Source organism: Ostrea edulis, chromosome 9 (genome assembly GCF_947568905.1).
Source record: "Ostrea edulis chromosome 9, xbOstEdul1.1, whole genome shotgun sequence".
Classification (NCBI taxonomy): Eukaryota; Metazoa; Mollusca; class Bivalvia; order Ostreida; family Ostreidae; genus Ostrea; species Ostrea edulis.
In genome coordinates this window covers 23,042,004-23,060,529 of record NC_079172.1, presented here as the reverse complement: position 1 = coordinate 23,060,529, position 18,526 = coordinate 23,042,004, and the positions used below count along the sequence as shown (strand labels likewise).

The 18,526-nt window shown below is 35.4% G+C and overlaps 1 protein-coding gene across 3 annotated transcripts in view; it reads right to left on the bottom strand.

Moving 5' to 3' along the window:
* Positions 1-18,526, bottom strand: part of LOC125659325 (UDP-glucose:glycoprotein glucosyltransferase 1-like) — a 48,823-nt gene that overhangs the window by 19,639 nt on the left and 10,658 nt on the right. For all 3 annotated transcript variants that reach the window (XM_056148873.1, XM_056148872.1, XM_056148874.1), the window contains exons 5-22: positions 18,310-18,422; positions 17,633-17,807; positions 17,134-17,230; positions 13,274-13,346; positions 12,450-12,550; positions 11,889-11,988; positions 10,657-10,717; positions 9,269-9,424; positions 8,724-8,810; positions 8,389-8,508; positions 7,345-7,566; positions 6,061-6,192; positions 5,132-5,296; positions 3,461-3,584; positions 2,359-2,451; positions 1,753-1,847; positions 1,165-1,371; positions 689-820 (exon numbers count right to left, since the gene is read on the bottom strand). In XM_056148873.1, coding sequence (XP_056004848.1) covers positions 689-820; positions 1,165-1,371; positions 1,753-1,847; positions 2,359-2,451; positions 3,461-3,584; positions 5,132-5,296; positions 6,061-6,192; positions 7,345-7,566; positions 8,389-8,508; positions 8,724-8,810; positions 9,269-9,424; positions 10,657-10,717; positions 11,889-11,988; positions 12,450-12,550; positions 13,274-13,346; positions 17,134-17,230; positions 17,633-17,807; positions 18,310-18,422 — 2,253 coding nt within the window. The remainder of the gene's footprint in view (positions 1-688; positions 821-1,164; positions 1,372-1,752; positions 1,848-2,358; positions 2,452-3,460; positions 3,585-5,131; positions 5,297-6,060; positions 6,193-7,344; positions 7,567-8,388; positions 8,509-8,723; positions 8,811-9,268; positions 9,425-10,656; positions 10,718-11,888; positions 11,989-12,449; positions 12,551-13,273; positions 13,347-17,133; positions 17,231-17,632; positions 17,808-18,309; positions 18,423-18,526) is intronic.

Here is an 18,526-nt window from a genome sequence, read left to right as displayed (position 1 = left end):
CTGATGAAGCAAAGGCGCGTGAATTTAAATATAGATCAGTTTTGATTTCAACTGAACTGACAAGATTTTTTTATTGCTTACTTTCCTCGATGATGAAAAAATTACAACAAAACAAGGTTATAGCAAACCTTCACAGCCAGCGATAAATAATTAGTTTTAACTAAACTTCATCATGATTATATTCAATAAAATTTTCATTATCTTTCTCTCACATCATCGTCGGTTACCCACGGGTGCTTCTAATCGATTCTCTCGAGGGAGCGTGTGTGGACTCAAAACCGTGGTGATGATGCTCTCACAGGGGAATAAATATTACTTCCCAATAAGCGTGAATTCGCTTTGAACATGTTCATTATACTAGTAGGTGTGTTTTACTGTAGTACAATTTAAGAAATTCAAAAAAGGTTTGATTGTACATGCCAATAAAACCCACACATTATTTTTTCCTGATCATGTTTATCCTGACTGATGATCTGAACTGTGAGAAAACAATGATTTTACATTCAATGGCCAGAAAAAATCACTAGGGAGAGGAAGACCAATTTCAAACATCAGGCATCATCTACGGTGTTCACAGTACGACGAAACTGTCAAAATGCCACCAGAATGGTTGTTCCTAACCTTGATATACACCTACCAATCATTCCCGCCACAATTCACAAAAATATCTGCCAAATAAATTGCTCACCTTTCCATTTGCAATAAGCCCTCTGTCACCCTCACCCCAGCCAAGCACAGTTCTTATGAAAGAAGCATGGTGATTCAGAAAGTCTGTCGTTTGCTTTTCTAGAGCTTTCATATAGCCATTCATATCCATTCCCTAAAAAAAAAAAAAATTCTGAAATACACGTAAACGTCCTGTAATATTTACATAAGTTTTACAAGAATTACTGGTTACTGTCTGTCCTAATTCAGTGTCACTTATTCTTGTTACTTTTACTCGGTGTTTAAATCACTTGAAGCATGAAATGACTGAAAATTACATCTGCAACTGCCAGCAAGCAGCAATTGATGACAAACATGTCCATTTCTATCATCTCATGACTCTTTAGAGACAAGCAACAAAATATTTGAAAACCTTGTTGGAGTAAAAAGTAACACTTAATCGGGACAAGCAGTATCATGGTTGGTAAACTTTCAACAAAAGAACCATTGCTATCTCACATGGACTTCTAAATCCTCTAATTTCTTGACTCCAGATTTGAGGTCCGCCACGTTTTCTTCCTTGATGAGTTTGGTGACGAGACTCTTGGCATGGTTGTTCTCCAGGGTGTTGAGAGCTGTGTAGACGGCCTTCGAGATAAAGAGGTCACTACTGAGCACAGAGTCATGGTTAAAGATGATACCCAGTCTCATCTCATAGGAATGTTTCTGAATCAAACACCAAATTGTCTTTGTTAGTATTACTAAGGTGAAACACAGGCCCATGGGCCACATTGCTCACTTGAGCAGCAGTTCCTAGCAATAAACAAGCTTGAGCAAAACTATCATTATACAAGCAGCTTGGTTCAGAAATAACTTTTCAAAGGTGGTTCAGAAAAAACTTTTCAAAGGTAATGACTAAAAATTCATTACTTATTAAACTTGACTACAAATTCATTGAATATCATATTCTCTTGTAGACGGGTATGGTCTTTCATATTGACAAATTTCATCTAAGGATGGTTTGTGCCATTTAGTTTGGTTCCCTTCGCATGTAAACCTTTAAAACCGTGGAAGGATATGCTTGACATGACTTTGTATATACTTTACCAGTTGTCTGATGGCAGAGTAAAGCAGTTCTCTCCCTTGAGGAGTTTCCACATCACACACCACCCATACGGTGACTGGGTGTAAACTGTCTTCATCTGTCAATGTAAAATTATTCACTCCAACAGTGGCATAGAATAATATTCTTTTTCACTTCATAAGCACATGTATACAATTCCAATGTTATTCAATGCTACAATGTTCTACACATGACCTTTTGCACTTAAATGTAAGATTAACTCAAGATTTATGCAATTGAACTTGCTTTGTCTGTTGGTGTCAACACAACATGAGCAGCACAAATCAATCACTATGTAAAATAGATACATAATCATAATTCCAATGTTATTTATTACAATTGTTTTGATTGGACAAAAATAAAGCTAAACAAGAATTAACACATCAATAAATCCAAAAAAGCTATGTATACATACACACCTGAAAACATATAACATAAAGCGGGGAAACTATTCAAATATTTGAAATTGATGATACAGGGAACAAATTGGAATTATATGAAACATTCTTTTTAAAGAATTTATCGATGTGTAAACTTTGGATATTTTACTCCCAAACTTAACATAAAAGTGCTACTTTGATAAGCCTTACCTTTCCTTGTGAGATACTTCATATCTCGAGCCATGATGGCAGTTATCTCCCCTGAGCTCTTCTGATATATACTGTCTAAACTCAGACTATCATCTGAAAAAATGGGGGAAAAATACATATGTTGAAATAGATATCAAAGATTAAAACGTGAACAGAATATCACGTCTACTCATACAAAATTTTATGTCGATGAATTTATATGTACTAAGTCTAAATTAGCGAGCTCATACTGGAATATTCTGAGTACCTACTTTTTAGGTTTCCCCCTTTACATATATACAAAAAGATCTGTATGTGTACTCTTTTCAGGCGCGTAGCCAGAAAGAAAATTAAGTGTACGTACAGTACGGCAAAACCCTGGATTTGATTGAATGATGTCGATTGAATTATGAGTCGGAACTATATAACGCAAAGCTATTTTTGAGACACAGATATTCTAATGGCAGAAATCTCTCTCTCTTTCTCTCTCTCTCTCTAGCAAATGATGTGTACGCAGTTGCGTACTTGCGTAAAGGTAGCTAACACACCTGCTTTTTAGCGTACTCTAAATTTAGCACAAACATAGGACAAAGGATAATTTGGTGCATGTCTTCACAGAAACCAGCTTTCTCTGAGTTACATGTATAGATAGAGTTATATCTTGAGAGTGATCAAAGGTTCGTATCAAAGGCACCAGAATATGAATCCCACAATGATAAGTACTCATGTTGACTTTTCCCAAAATAATCACTTTCAAAATACTTAAATAAAACCTGTTACCATGACATTTTGATTTTTTTTTTAGTTTTACTATCTTGAGGTGCATGACAGCTGTAGAATAATTGCATATTTCAACAAATGCCTGACTACCACACTGACCTATAGTTGTGAAGAAGTCTACGTCTTACTGGGAAGGGAGAGAACTGACTAGCACACTGACCTATAGTTGTGGAGAAGTCTACGTCTTACTGGGAAGGGAGAGAACTGACTACCACACTGACCTATAGTTGTAGAGAAGTCTACGTCTTACTGGGAAGGGAGAGAACTGACTACCACACTGACCTATAGTTGTGAAGAAGTCTACATCATACTGGGAAGGGAGAGAACTGACTACAGTACTGACCTATAACTGTGGAGAAGTCTAAGGATTTCTTGGGAGGGGAGAGAACTCTGGAATTCATGCGAGGCAGAATGTGTTCCTTCTCCATAAGGTATTCCAGTATATTCATGTAATCATGGAGATTTCCCTGAAAAATTATTTTCACCAATAATTAATCTATTTTGCATGTATCAAAACAAGTATTCTGAAAGTATTGCATAGTAATAAATGTCCCCTCCTGGCCCCAAGTCAAGTATTCTGTGAAAATAATCATACATCAATAATTTGTGCACAAGAAAAACCAATTAAAGCCAGACTCAAATTCCATATCTTCAAAGTTCAAGGGCCATAACTCCACAACTCAGCGAAAACATCAATGGACAGAAAAAAATATCAAACTTTATCTGCATCTTGTTATAGTAAAGCAATGTACCAAATAGCAAATGAATATCTACAAGCAGGACAAAAACAAGAGGCCTAAGGGCCACATTGTTCACCTGAGTCACCTTGGCCCATATTTAAAGATTTTCCCTATATATTTGCATGTAAAATTTTGATCTCTTTTGTGACCCCAACCTACCCCTGGGGGCCATGATTTTTACAAACTTGAATCTGCACGATGTCAGGAAGATTTCATGTAAATATAAATTTTCTGGCCCAGCGGTCCTTGAGAAGAAGATTTTTAAAGATTTTTCCAATATACTTGTATATAAAACTTTAATCTCCTATTGTGGCCCCAACATAATCCTGGGGTCATGGTTTTAACAAACTTGAATTTGCACTATGTGAGGAAGCATCAGCTCTTCTGGCCCAGTAGTTCTTGAAAAGAAGATTTTTAAATAACCACATCCTATTTTTGCATTGTTTGTGATTATCTCCCCTTTGAAGGGGGCATGACCTTTCATTTGACCAACCTTGAAAGCCCTTCACCCAAGGATGCTTTTTGCCGAGTTTGGTTGAAATAGGCCCAGTGGTTCTGAAGAAGAAGTCGAAAATGTAAAAAGTTTACAGACGGACAACAGGCAATAAGAAAAGCTCACTTGTGCCTTCAGCTAAGTTAGCTAAAAAGTGCGGAAAACTGATTTGTAGGACTTCCGGACAGACAGACGTATGGAGAGATGGATTGAGTGCAAACCTAAAATCTGGGACAGACAGAAGGAAGAACAAAGATAAACAAATGCACCGCTACTTAATTCCGAGCAGGGGTATAATAATATACAATCAAAATCCTATATGTATTACATGAATACAAGGTTCGTATGAAATAACCACGACAAAAAGCATTGAAATCATTGAAAAGGAAATGTAAAATACATACACAAAGCTCAATTATTTTGTCTGTCATTATTTCTAACTTGAGCTAATATTGAAAACATTTTAGAAATAGTCATTGTATGTTGAACTAAACTGTTTACCACTTTCATGTGAAATGCACAGTCTCAGCTGATATCAACACTTATTGTCAAAATTGTTGCTCAGCATTAATTTGCCAGAATGTAAAACTTAAAGTGGACAAAAGATTTTCTAAATTCACTTCACTAATAAGTAATACTGGTACTAGATATAGTTTATTAATACTGTAGAAAATCTCAAAATATGTAGTGATTACTGAGTTTTCAGTAGAACACCTAGTACATAAAGTTTTAAATTTCAAAATGCACTCTTTCCTTTTCCTGTAAAGATATTGTTTTTCACCTGGTAGACTGCTTTTTGGATGTCTGGTGTCTGTGCCATGATTTGAGAGACCACGCCCTCTTCGAATGTGTCCTCCGTAAGGTATGATTTCTTTAAGGGGACTCCATTCAACAGAACCTGGGGGAAATCTCCCAACCCCGACTTCTCAACGTAGTCTTTTGCTGCCTGAAGTTTGGAAAAAATGGTCAACAAACCTATTACACACTGTACTATGTAATACAAAGTCTATACTGAAAAGCAAATCATTCAATAACATTAATACAAAGTCTATACTGAAAAGCAAATCATTCAATAACATTAGAATTTGGTACAAAACATTGCAAAAATATAAAATATACAACTACACATAAAAACTTGGACTGTAAACACAATTTGATTTTTTTTTGGTGTTGTTGTTCACACATAATTCATTTATATTCCAATTTCTACCTTGGATATATTTGACAGGGTTTTTTAAAGGTCTTGATTTCAAGGGCCTGGGCCTTCCCAATTGGGAAAAATAGCGACATTTGCTTGAAATTGGGAACAAAATATTCCATACAAATAAGTATGGAGAAAACCAAACCAGAGCATTAAAGTATGATTGGACTCCTTCTGACTTTATATTTGGTCAAAGCTGACCTCATTCAAATAATCAGAGGCCAAAATACTAGGTTCACTAATAACAATTTTGAAGCAAAAATTGTAATATGTGGGCCTGTGAAGAAGATTATTGAACCAAAAGGCTACCCTACTTTGATTTGTTTTCATTGTTTAGGAATTTAAAAGCAAAAATTGGGGAAAATACCTGCTTTTTAGCATTGGGAATGGGGCCTTATTTCGGCCCCCTACAGACCCTAAAAAAATTCCTGTTTGACCTAATGCTCTGGATCAATTTAACTTCATTGAATGACGACAGTCATCTTCATTCTTGAATGAATTCAACTCACTCGTCTAAGAATGTTGTAATCATCGTAATCTTTGCCAAACACTTCATTCACATCAGCATCGGAGTATTTCTTCTTAAACTCCTTTAGCACAACCTTAGCTGTGATTTCTTCTCCCTTGGTCTTTTCATACACCTGCAAATTTCGAAATATACATCATACAATTTCAAATAGTGACATGTAAAAGATGCACCTGTAAATATGTACATCATACACCTGTAAATATGTACATCATACACCTGTAAATATGTACATCATACACCTGTAAATACAGATATGTACATCATACACCTGTAAATATGTACATCATACACCTGTAAATATGTACATCATACAGCTGTAAATATGTACATTATACATCTGTAAATATGTACATTATACACCTGTAAATATGTACATCATACACCTGTAAATATGTACATCATACATCTGTAAATATGTACATCATACACCTGTAAATATGTACATCATACACCTGTAAATATGTACATTATACATCTGTAAATATGTACATTATAAACCTGTAAATATGTACATCATACATCTGTAAATATGTACATTATACATCTGTAAATATGTACATCATACACCTGTAAATATGTACATTATACATCTGTAGATATGTACATTATACATCTGTAAATATGTATGTTATACATCTGTCAATATGTACATCATACACCTGTAAATATGTACATCATACACCTGTAAATATGTACATCATACATCTGTAAATATGTAAATTATACACCTGTAAATATGTACATCATACATCTGTAAATATGTACATTATACATCTGTAAATATGTACATCATACATCTGTAAATATGTACATCATACACCTGTAAATATGTACATCATACACCTGTAAATATGTACATCATACATCTGTAAATTATACACCTGTAAACATGTACATCATACATCTGTAAATATGTACATCATACACCTGTAAATATGTACATCAGACATCTGTAAATATGTACATCATACATCTGTAAATATGTACATCATACATCTGTAGATATGTACATTATACACCTGTAAATATGTAGATTTTACACCTGTAAATATGTACATCATACACCTGTAAATATGTACATTATATACCTGTAAATATGTACATCATACACCTGTAAATATGTATTCATTTACATGTAAACTCTCTCCCTTATTCATTTTAAAATTAAAGTATCCAAAAATACCTTCATGTATTTATATCTATGTCTAAAAAATATGTTTGACATGTTGAAATGCTGGTTCATATTTCTACATGTAATACTTACATCTGTGACAAATGAAAGGGCTTTAGGAAAGTCATTTTCTTGTCTGATGTAATCGAATGCTCTGGAGATCGCTATGCCAACATCTTCTAGAGGATCTGCTTCCAGGTCAAAGTTCACGATAAATACAATACTCAATCTGATTGGAGCACTATGAACAAGGAATGCTTCAGCCATTTTGATGAGTTCTATGTCTGTTTGTTTAGCAGGATCCACAAAATATACCTGAATCCAATGATAAAAAACATGTCTGGAAACTAGAATCTGAAAGAAAGTTTTCTAGTGTATTTTTACTCATTTACAAAATCAATATCAATTTCACAAAATTGTTTTAATAAAAATAGAAAACCTCTTCTTTTATATTCTAATATGTGGTCCTTTGTGCAAGCTTTTACTGGTAGCATCAATTCAATTTGGTATCAATTAAAAATACAGAAGCCAAAAATGTACATGATTAAGTTCTTGCCAAATATGAAGTCTTATTAATACATGTACATGTATTAAAGTAAAAAGTATTTGCCATGTTAGTTCTCGGGATTAAATTTTTCTATGACAGAATGACCGACAATGATGTTCCTGTGCTTCTGCAGACAGTGGGGAAGATAATCAAATTTCATTCGTAAAAATCTGGATTGATCATATTCTTAATTATTCCCAAATACAGCACATGAGGAGGAATATCACAATTTTTCAAATGAGAGTATGCAATTGACACAAAAATAAATTTAAAAATCTGACCTACGGGCTTTTACAATTCATTATCTATCTGGTTTATAGCATAGTGGATTAAGGTGTTGAGCTGTCAAACTAAACATCATACGTTTGAGTCCCACAAGGAATTTAAATCAATTCTTTTTTTATTTTTTCTGAATAAAATTGTTCCATTAGGAAAAATTATATTTTCCAACAGCAAAACTTTAAAGATATATCTTTTTCTTATTCATGACAATTTTGATTGCTTTGCTATACTTCCTTAAAGTCATTAGAATACATGTATAAGATTGTGTTCACAAAAACCAAATCCAGCAAAATATTGAAACAGGTTACCAGATGGAAAAAGTTTTTGGCCACGTGACGTAGCATTCCTGGGAAGGTGGGCCGCAGAATGTCCTGTATGCTGTTTGGCCAATTCTGGTACTTCTTGTCACTCTCAAGGTCATTCAAAAACTGTCAAGGTCAAATATTTAATACTATCATCAATATATAACTCCTTAACAAAATATATAACAATTATTTCTAAACTAAATATATTATACACGAACCATTCAAAATGATATGCAAATCCATTCTCCATTTCTAATAACTATTACATATTATAGTACTCCATCAACAGGCAAAGATACTGGAAGTGACAACTTTCAAGATACATGATATCATTTTACCTGTATCGCTGTATGTCTAATGTCCAGAGCAAACTCCTTAGAATCACCTCCCAAGTCCAGCCGCATGAATTTCTCCAATTCTGTTCCCTACAGAAACAGAAACATTCTTATCAGAACAACCTGCTATTTAAACTTCTTTAATTCTGTTCCCTATAGAAACATTATTATCAGAACAACCTGCAAATTAAATTCTCCAATTCTGTTCCCTACAGAAACAGAAACAGTGTCAGAACAACCTGCTAATTAAACTTCTCTAATTCTGTTCCCTACAGAAACAAAAACAGTATCAGAACAACCTGCTAATTAAATTTCTCTAATTCTGTTCCCTACAGAAACATTATCAGAACAACCTGCTAATTAAACTTCTCTAATTCTGTTCCCTACAGAAACAGAAACATTATCAGAACAACCTGCTAATTAAACTTTCATACTGTTCATAAAAACAAAAATCAGTTCCTTTCATAACATTTCGATTTTCTAGAGTAGTTTTCGGGGGTTTGAATCAATGACAATTTGACAAAGAGGAGACACTGATGACAACTTACCTTGAAGCCCATTGAGAACAGTCCCTCCATTAGCCTGGCCTCTGATTTCATTAAATCTAGCAGTGTGTAGATGTCGTAGACTTCCATCTCCACCGGAATACCATTCAAAAACATGGCCGACTCTCCTGCTCCTAAACTTAAGGAGCTTTCAAATATCTGAAATTACACAAGTTTGACATTGAAGTCCAAAGAAACTAACGAGTAATTTCTTCCGGAATTATATTACTTGGAGGACTGGATGTTTATGCATGGAAGACGGGAATTATGTTTATACATGGAAGACGGGAATTATGTTTATACATGGCAGAAATGATATAATAGATGTACTGTCTAGTATACAACATATCAATAAAACATTCAAACTTTTTAAAACCTAAACTGAAAACTGTGGGTTCCTGTGGGAAGGGGGATAGTCTCTAGGGGGAGGGGGATAGTCTCTGTGGAGGGGAATAGTCTCTGGGGAGGGGGATAGTCTCTGGGGGGAGGGGAATAGTCTCTGGGGGGAATAGTCTCTAGGGAGGGAGATAGTCTCTGGGGGGGAGGGGAATAGTCTCGGGGGGGGGGGGGGGGGGGGGGGGAAATAGTCTCTGGGGATGGGAATAGTCTCTGGGGGAGGGAAATAGTCTCTGGGAGGGGAATAGTCTCTGGGGAGGGGAATAGTCTATGGGGAGGGAGATAGTCTCTGGGGAGGGGGATAGTCTCTGGGGGAGGGGAATAGTCTCTGGGGAGGGGAATAGTCTCTAGGGAAGGGGATAGTCTCTGGGGAGGAAGATAGTCTCTGGGGGAGGGGAATAGCCTCTGGAGGAGGAGGAGGGGGGGAATAGTCTCTGGGGAGGAGAATAGTCTCTGGGGGAGAAAAATAGTCTCTGGGGAGGGGAATAGTCTCTGGGGGAGGGGAATAGTCTCTGGGGGAGAGAAATAATCTCTGGGGAGGGGAATAGTCTCTGGGGGAGGGGAATAGTTTCTGGGGGGGGATAATCTCTGGGGGAAGGGGATAGTCTCTGAGGGGATGGGGAATAGTTTCTGGGGGGATAGTCTCTGGGGAGGGAAATAGTCTCTGGGGGGAGGGGGTAGTCTCTGGGGGGATAGTCTCTGGGGAGGGGAATAGTCTCTGAGGTGGGGGTTGGGGGGTTCCAGAGAGCTACAGTTCTGCAGTTACTCAATAACTAGACACAAATAGTAAGTGAAATGGAGCATAGCATATCAATTACCAAGAAATACACATATCAACACTTCACTGCAAATTATGTCCCTTGTCTGCCATTTTACCGTGGCAATAGCAACTGATCTAAATCTATTCAATATATATAGCTTTGGCTTGGATAACATAAAAATGCAATGCTGGTTTTTAAGATTTTTGAAATTCTCCACCTTCATTTTAGTTCTACCTTCTTGTTCTGGTTCATTTCATTTCTGACATCACTCTTCACACCAACTTTCACCAAAGACCTAAAAAAACAAAATATATATATTTACATAAGCTGCTGGACTAAACGAATGGTGTGTGGGTTTCCTATATTGCAATATCCAATGAAAAACATCATCTCGTCAGGTGTTGGGGCTGCACAGGCAGATCATATCATACAATAAATGATGAGGTTTGCCTCCCTTTACGAGTCATAATTAAGACACATATCAGCACAAGTTGGAAATAAACACTTCACAACTGTTCAGAGGACTCTGTCAAGTTTGAATAACACAAGAAACTTCCAGGATTTCAAACTTTGTGAATCGTTGAACTATTCATGTAATGAATCAATCAATTACTTTGTAATGTGATTATCTTTAGAACTCAGTCATCATTGTCCTCCTCAGGTTAATTAGCTAAATCATCATATTCACCTCATAAAATTAAATCATCATATTCACCTCATAAAACTAAATAATTGCATGATATGTATTATGTGTCATTAAGCTAAATCATCATATTCATCTCATAAAATCAAATCATCATATTTACCTCATAAAATCAAATCATCATATTCACCTCATACAATCAAATAAATATAATTGTACAAGATATGTATTATGTGTCATTAAGATTAAATGCTTTAATACAGAAAAAGCTATATATAATATGGGCCAAATTTGAATAGTCAAAAAGTACTATAAAATAAGAATTTCACATTTCAAAATTTGAGTGTTAAAACCATGATAATGCATGTGTATATACATGTACATACATACCCATTTCAAGTTATTTTTGCATAATCGATAATTGACGTAAGAAAAGAAGCATATTTTGAATATTTGATATAAAAAACAAAACATTTGATTGTCTGTCATCGATATTTGCTATGATAAATGGGTTGGGTTTTTTTTTTTGTTTTTTGTTGTTGCAAAAACAAACATATCTTAAAATCTTCCTAATATCAAAACTACATAAAATGATATTTAATTTTTGCTTCAGTTTCAATATTTGTTTGGGCTTCTTTTGGCTAACACCAAAACACTTACAAATGTACATGTGTAGCTGAAACACAAAATGTATAACAGATGGCCTACAGATCATAGAGTCAAATGCAACTGAACAGACAACAAAATTTCTCACACAAATAAATTGAAAATAAACTGAAAATTGTTTTGTCCAATTTGATTGTGTATGAACCATGATTCCTACCTAGTCCTGGAGGGAAAGTTCTGACTGAGATCCTGCAGAACTCGGATCTGCTCATCTCTGTCTGCACTCAACACCTTCTGAGCAGTTTGGTAACTCAAATCTGTCACAAAAAAATCTTCAAACTGAATCCGCTGTTGATACTGCTCCTCCACATTTAGTATTACTAATGCCCATTCTCAGAAGTAAAAGTAATTAACCACTTGCAGCATGAAATGATTGAAATTGACATCTGCAGTCACTGCCAGTACGTATTTATTCTGTGCAAATGTTTCAATTTCAATCATGCCACTGTTGACTGGATTGTTGGAGCAGAAGTAACACTATATTGGGACATACAGTAAGATTCTAAAACTTCAAGTCTATAGCAGTAAGGCACTGGTTAAGGCTGGTGGCTACGAATCTATTTTACAGAAATAAGTAACTAGTACCTATAAGCTACATGTAATATACATGAATAAAGATCAAAATTCCAATAAGTTTTAATGTTATTTTGCAGACTCTTTCTCCTCATAATATAACCAGTATCTATATATACTACTACACACAGTCATTTCAATATACCTTGTAGTTCCCAGACTTTGAGTGCTGCCAATTCTGATGAAGAGGCAATTAGATGACTTCTCAATTTCTTCAATTCGTCTCTCTGGTCAGGATACAGTTCCCTGGTAAAAAAACAAAAGGCAACATTTGTATTAAACTTGGCATAATTTCACAAGATGACTAATCTAGAATTACTATCATGCAATTCATACAAAAGCTACATTTACATGTACAGGGTATTTGTATACAGTATATATCATTTAAGTCTGTCCAAAGCAATGATGATGATGATGTTGATGATGACTGTGGTGGTGATGACAATGATGATGATGATGCTGCGGTGGAGATGGTGGGATGATGATGGTGGTGGTGAGTGTGATGATGACAGTGGGAGAACATCAAAAGGTGGTGGTGATGATGATGATGGTGGTAATGATGATGACAGTGGTGATGATGATGATGACAGTGGTGATGATGATGATGATGGTGGTGATGATGATGATGATGACTGGTGATGATGATGACTATGGTGGTGATGACAGCGATGATGATGATGATGATGATGACAGTGGTGATGATGATGGTGATGATGATGATGACTGGTGGTGATGACAGTGATGATGATGATGATTCGGTGGAGATGGTGTGATGATGATGATGGTGGTGGTGAGTGTGATGATGATGATGATGATGCAGTGGAGATGGTGTGATGATGATGATGGTGATGGTGACAGTGTGATGATGACAGTGGGAGAACATCGAAGAGGTGTTGATGATGACAGTGGTGATGATGGAATAAGGTGGTGGTAGAAATGATGATGAAAATAATGATGATGATTACTTACTTCAGTTTGGCAAAATCAAATCCTTGGATTTCATCATCTAGTTTGTCATCTTCCTCTGTACTGGCTCCATCACCTACAAATCATCATTGAAATAAATTTAAACTGATCTGATTCTTCCAACATTTTCCAGGAGCGTAATTTCAATCTCCGGAGATCTGTGTTTAGGAGTATGCACTGTGATGAGGAAGATCTTGTTCAGTTTCACATGACATCTATCCAATGATATCTGAAGATTTTCTTTAACTCCACAATGAAAGCTGTTCACACTGAAGTTTTGGTGGCAAATTCCACATCATAAAAGGCTCCTGGCCAGGATTTCTAAGTCTGCGATTTTACTAAAATTTTGACTACTCAAATAAAAGAAAACTCACACTGAAGATAGAGATTTTTTTGAGATGTGCTATCATGTATGTATTGACACCATTAGCATCAATTACAAGATTATCAAATTATTTGTCTTTTAAAAATTCTTAATAATTCTTGAAAGCGTGTGTGAATTCATCCCTCAGTTTTCACTTCCTGTATTTGTTTTCATCAAAGTAAATAACATTAGTTATTATATACTTTCAATTTCATCTCTTCATTTTTCTTTAAAAGTTTGTGGGCATATATCACACAATATATGCCCGGAAACATTCCGGCCCGCAAACATTACGTCACAATCAATACACAAGCCGGTGCTTTTATCACGCCCACAAATTACTACGGCGGGAATTTCAAATTTTTCGTGTTTTTCATCTTTTATTCAGTTAAACCAATAAAGAATTTGTTAAAAATGAAATTATTGTTACAGCGAATTACAAAAGACCGGTTGAGTTTTCAATTGCCTGCTGGATTGATCAACAGACTTTACAATTTGGTCAGCAAAGTATCACATTTGGTCTGAATTTAGGTCACAAAGTTACTCAGGTATGACAAAGAATTGACAACTTTTTTTTCTTAGTGCGAGTGACAACCCCATAAATAAGATAATTTAACACTTCAGTTTTACTGATTATTTCAGGAAAAAGAATTTCTCTAATTGTATAAGTTAATAATTTCTTTGTTAAAATATCTCTCCATCTTATTTTTTTCATGGTTATAAGCTGAATAGGTGTTGTAAAATTCCCAAAGGTAGATGTGCACTAACCAACCCTAAAAACTATAAATAGAATAGAAAGTCTGAACTTAAATGGTTAGCTATAATAACAAGAATTCTATTGGTCAGAAACAGTAACAATAGAAGAGTTTTCTGGAAGTTTTCTTTGTGTGATATGAATGGAATGACCTCAAATATAGATTGACAAACAGATGAATGGTACATGTACATGTGGACACTTTGTGAGATGTCTAATGAATTTTTTTAAAAAGTGAAATTGATAAGAGTTTAGTAAAGTTCAATTTAATCAATAAAAAATTGTATTTGAGAGAGAGAGAGAGAGAGAGAGAGAGAGTGAGCGAGAGAGAGAGAGAATGCACCCTTTTCTTTACTTAAAGTAATCAAAAGTATTTTTGAAAGAAAAATATAATCAAATTTGATTTTGTTCCAAATTTATTGATTTAAAAACACTTGAAATAATGTTTCAAAATAGAGAGAGAGAGAGAGAGAGAGAGAGAGAGAGAGAGAGAGAGTGCACCTATAATTAAACATGTTAAAGTAATCAAATGTATATCTGGGAGAGAAATATATTCAATTTGATTTAATTGATGTTCACTTTGAAAAAAAAATCCTAGGAAATAGCTGCAAAAGACACTGAAATCAACTCAGATTTACCTGTAAAAGCAATCTTCGCTTGAGTAACTTTGTGACCTAAATTCAGACCAAATGTGATTCTTGGCTGACCAAATTGTAAAGTCTATTGATCAATCCAGCAGCCAATTGAAAACTCAACCGGTCTTTTGTAATTCACTGTAATTTCTAAATGAAATTGAAAGTATATAATAAAAAGGTTATAAAATTTGTATGGGAAAATATGACGACCTAGTTTTTTGTTGTGGACGGACCTCGCAAGCTCGGTCCATCTACGCGCTAAAAAACTCGGTCGTCATATTTTCCCATACGTCTATAACCTATAACAATAGCGCTTGCAGAATTTGTGTTGAGAAATACGGAGGAAGATTATCTAATCTAGGTGGCTGTTATTAGCAGATAGCATTGAAGATGAAAAAGATAAAAGTATCACTTAAATCCCATGTCCGTAATCTATAAGATTGGAGAGAGGGTTTTCATATATATGTGTATACAGGATTAATAGAAGTTTAAAGGTTTTTTCCACGAAATCTGGAAAATTGTGCTGGAAATGCAGATATAAGCAGCGTTTTGATAATATAATATTTATTTATGTTAAGTGTCCACTTCCCCACTGTATGTCGCACACTGGCGAGTGACTGAGTGTAACTATTTCTACTTTTATACAAATCACCTACCTGTATGCCCACAAACTTACCTCGAACTAAATGGATAAATATGAATCAAATTAGCTGAGATATGTGAGAAAATCATATCAGATATGGTAATTTTCAGAAAGTATTCTAGTGGGTAGTTATTAGATACACATAAGTATGAAGAAATATGCTTTTAATACATCAATCCCATAAAGTTTACTAATACATATAAAAAGCATTTCTGAAACACTATGTCCCGAAGTATGGCTGCTTCGTCTTTTGGCCATTTTTTTTTTTACCTTGAACTTGCTGAGTGACCTAGACCTTTTTAGCAACAAAAGTTTATATATCAAAAGTATAAAGTCTCTATGTTGTATGGATCTAAATTATAGGATAAACAGGCAGACAGATGGATGAACAGACAGACAGATGGATGAACAGGCAGACAGATGGATGAACAGACAGACAGATGGATGAACAGACAGACAGATGGATGAACAGGCAGACAGGTGTATGAACAGGCAGACAGATGGATGAACAGACAGACAGATGGATGAACAGGCAGAAAGATGGATGAACAGGCAGACAGTGTATGAACAGGCAGACAGATAGATGAACAGACAGACAGATGGATGAACAGGCAGACAGATGGATGAACAGACAGACAGATGGATGAACAGACAGACAGATGGATGAACAGACAGACAGATGGATGAACAGACAGACAGATGGATTAACAGGCAGACAGATGGATGAACAGACAGACAGATGGATGAACAGGCAGACAGATGGATGAACAGACAGACAGATGGATGAACAGGCAGACAGGTGGATGAACAGACAGACAGGTGGATGAACAGACAGACAGGCGGATGAACAGACAGACGGATGAACAGACAGACAGATGGATGAACAGACAGACAGATGGATGAACAGACAGACAGGCAGATGAACAGACAGGCAGATGAACAGACAGACAGATGGATGAACAGACAGACAGATGGATGAACAGGCAGACAGATGGATGAACAGACAGACAGATGGATGAACAGGCAGACAGGCCAAATAATGTTCTCATGATCTTAAGTTCACTCTGACCCATTTTTGTAAAATATATAACAAAATTATAGCATTTCTCTAGTCATTTTTTAAATACCAGATCGTGGTGTAAATAAATGACAATCATACTTTTCCACTCATACTATAGACTGACTTTGAAATTCTCTCCACAAACCTTCAATGACAATCATACATTTACTTCTCCACTCATACTATAGACTGACTCTGAAATTCCCTCCACAAACCTTCTATGACAATCATACTTCTCCACTCATACTATAGACTGACTCTGAAATTCCCTCCACAAACCTTCAATGACAATCATACTTCTCCACTCATACTATAGACTGACTCTGAAATTCTCTCCACAAACCTTCTATGACAATCATACTTCTCCACTCATACTATAGACTGACTCTGAAATTCCCTACACAAACCTTCTATTTTGGTGTCGTCCTTTGCTTTGTACTCAGTGCTTTTGATGGCCAACTCCACCCCATACCCAGATAGACGAGTCTTTTTATCGGAGGGATTCTATAAAATATAGCAGTCATGTGAGGCCTACAGTTTTCTAAGCTCCTTTCAAGGTTGCAAGATTTCATTTCACAGTTTACTTTGTTTAAATCAATAATTCAAAATCTTCAATCAAGATCCCAGCAAGATAATCATATGCACAGCATGTATACTTATTTTAGCATATTCACATGTATGAAGTAGGGAATTTCACATTTTGATGCTTTATTGTCAAAACTGCAAAAATTTGAATTCTACTAAAATAAGCACACATGCAGTAATTTAGCCCCTACAATTTTCTGAAAAAATGTCTGTTGGCAAACTCGGTATAAACTAATATTTTGTAATCACTACTTGTGCTCTAAACAAACTCTCCACATAAAATAAAATCCTTGGAATTTATAATTTTCCCCAGTCCATTACCTTCACAAAATGTCTCAATAAATATGTCACTTCTTTTTGTTTGGACAAAGATTTCAATTTCTCGTGTAATTCCGTAAAGCCAGGCTTTCCAAGTTCTCCATACAAAACAGCAACAATGTTCTTATTCCCAGCTCTTGGGTAGATATGATCAAACTTGTAGATAGAAGACTTTGGTCTAAAACAGAAACAATCTCTGGTCTGTGTCATGTTCAAACATGTACTTTGGAAAGGAGAGGTTAAAAGCGTTGAATGGCTGTTCTAGAAGCCTGATTGCATTATGATTATACATGTATATTTACATTTTCAATGTTTTTACCCTCTATATCTTTACCAATTGAAATGATAGCCATTTCCTCATAAATGTGAACATTGAGCATATGAATCTTGATAGATATACACTGTAGTACAACTACTTTTAACAGCTGGGAATATTCAAAGAGAAATGAAAGCAAAATGTTAATATAAATAGTAAATTTAATTTTTGAAAATACATGAGGGCATGAACAACTCCTCGCCAGAATACTTTTCATAAAGCGCTAACACTTATTTCTTAAACGGATCACAAAATCCATCCAATTAAAAATTAAATTTGTCACAGTTTCATTTTTTTTTCACACCTGCTTTGTCACAGAGGATATACAATGCACAGATTATAGTCACGGGTTGTATATAATTACTTGTTTGCTGCAACTTTGATGACATCATCAATCTTGCTGACATCACATGTTTTCTCTCCATTAATGCTGACATACATATGACAATCCTCTGGGACTGTCTCCTCTCTGGACATCTACAGACAGACAGACATTGAAAAAAAACATGGCAAACCTATCCTGGAAAGCTTGTTTGTTTGTGTCATTGTAATACTCTAAACACTGAAATGTTTGTTTGTTT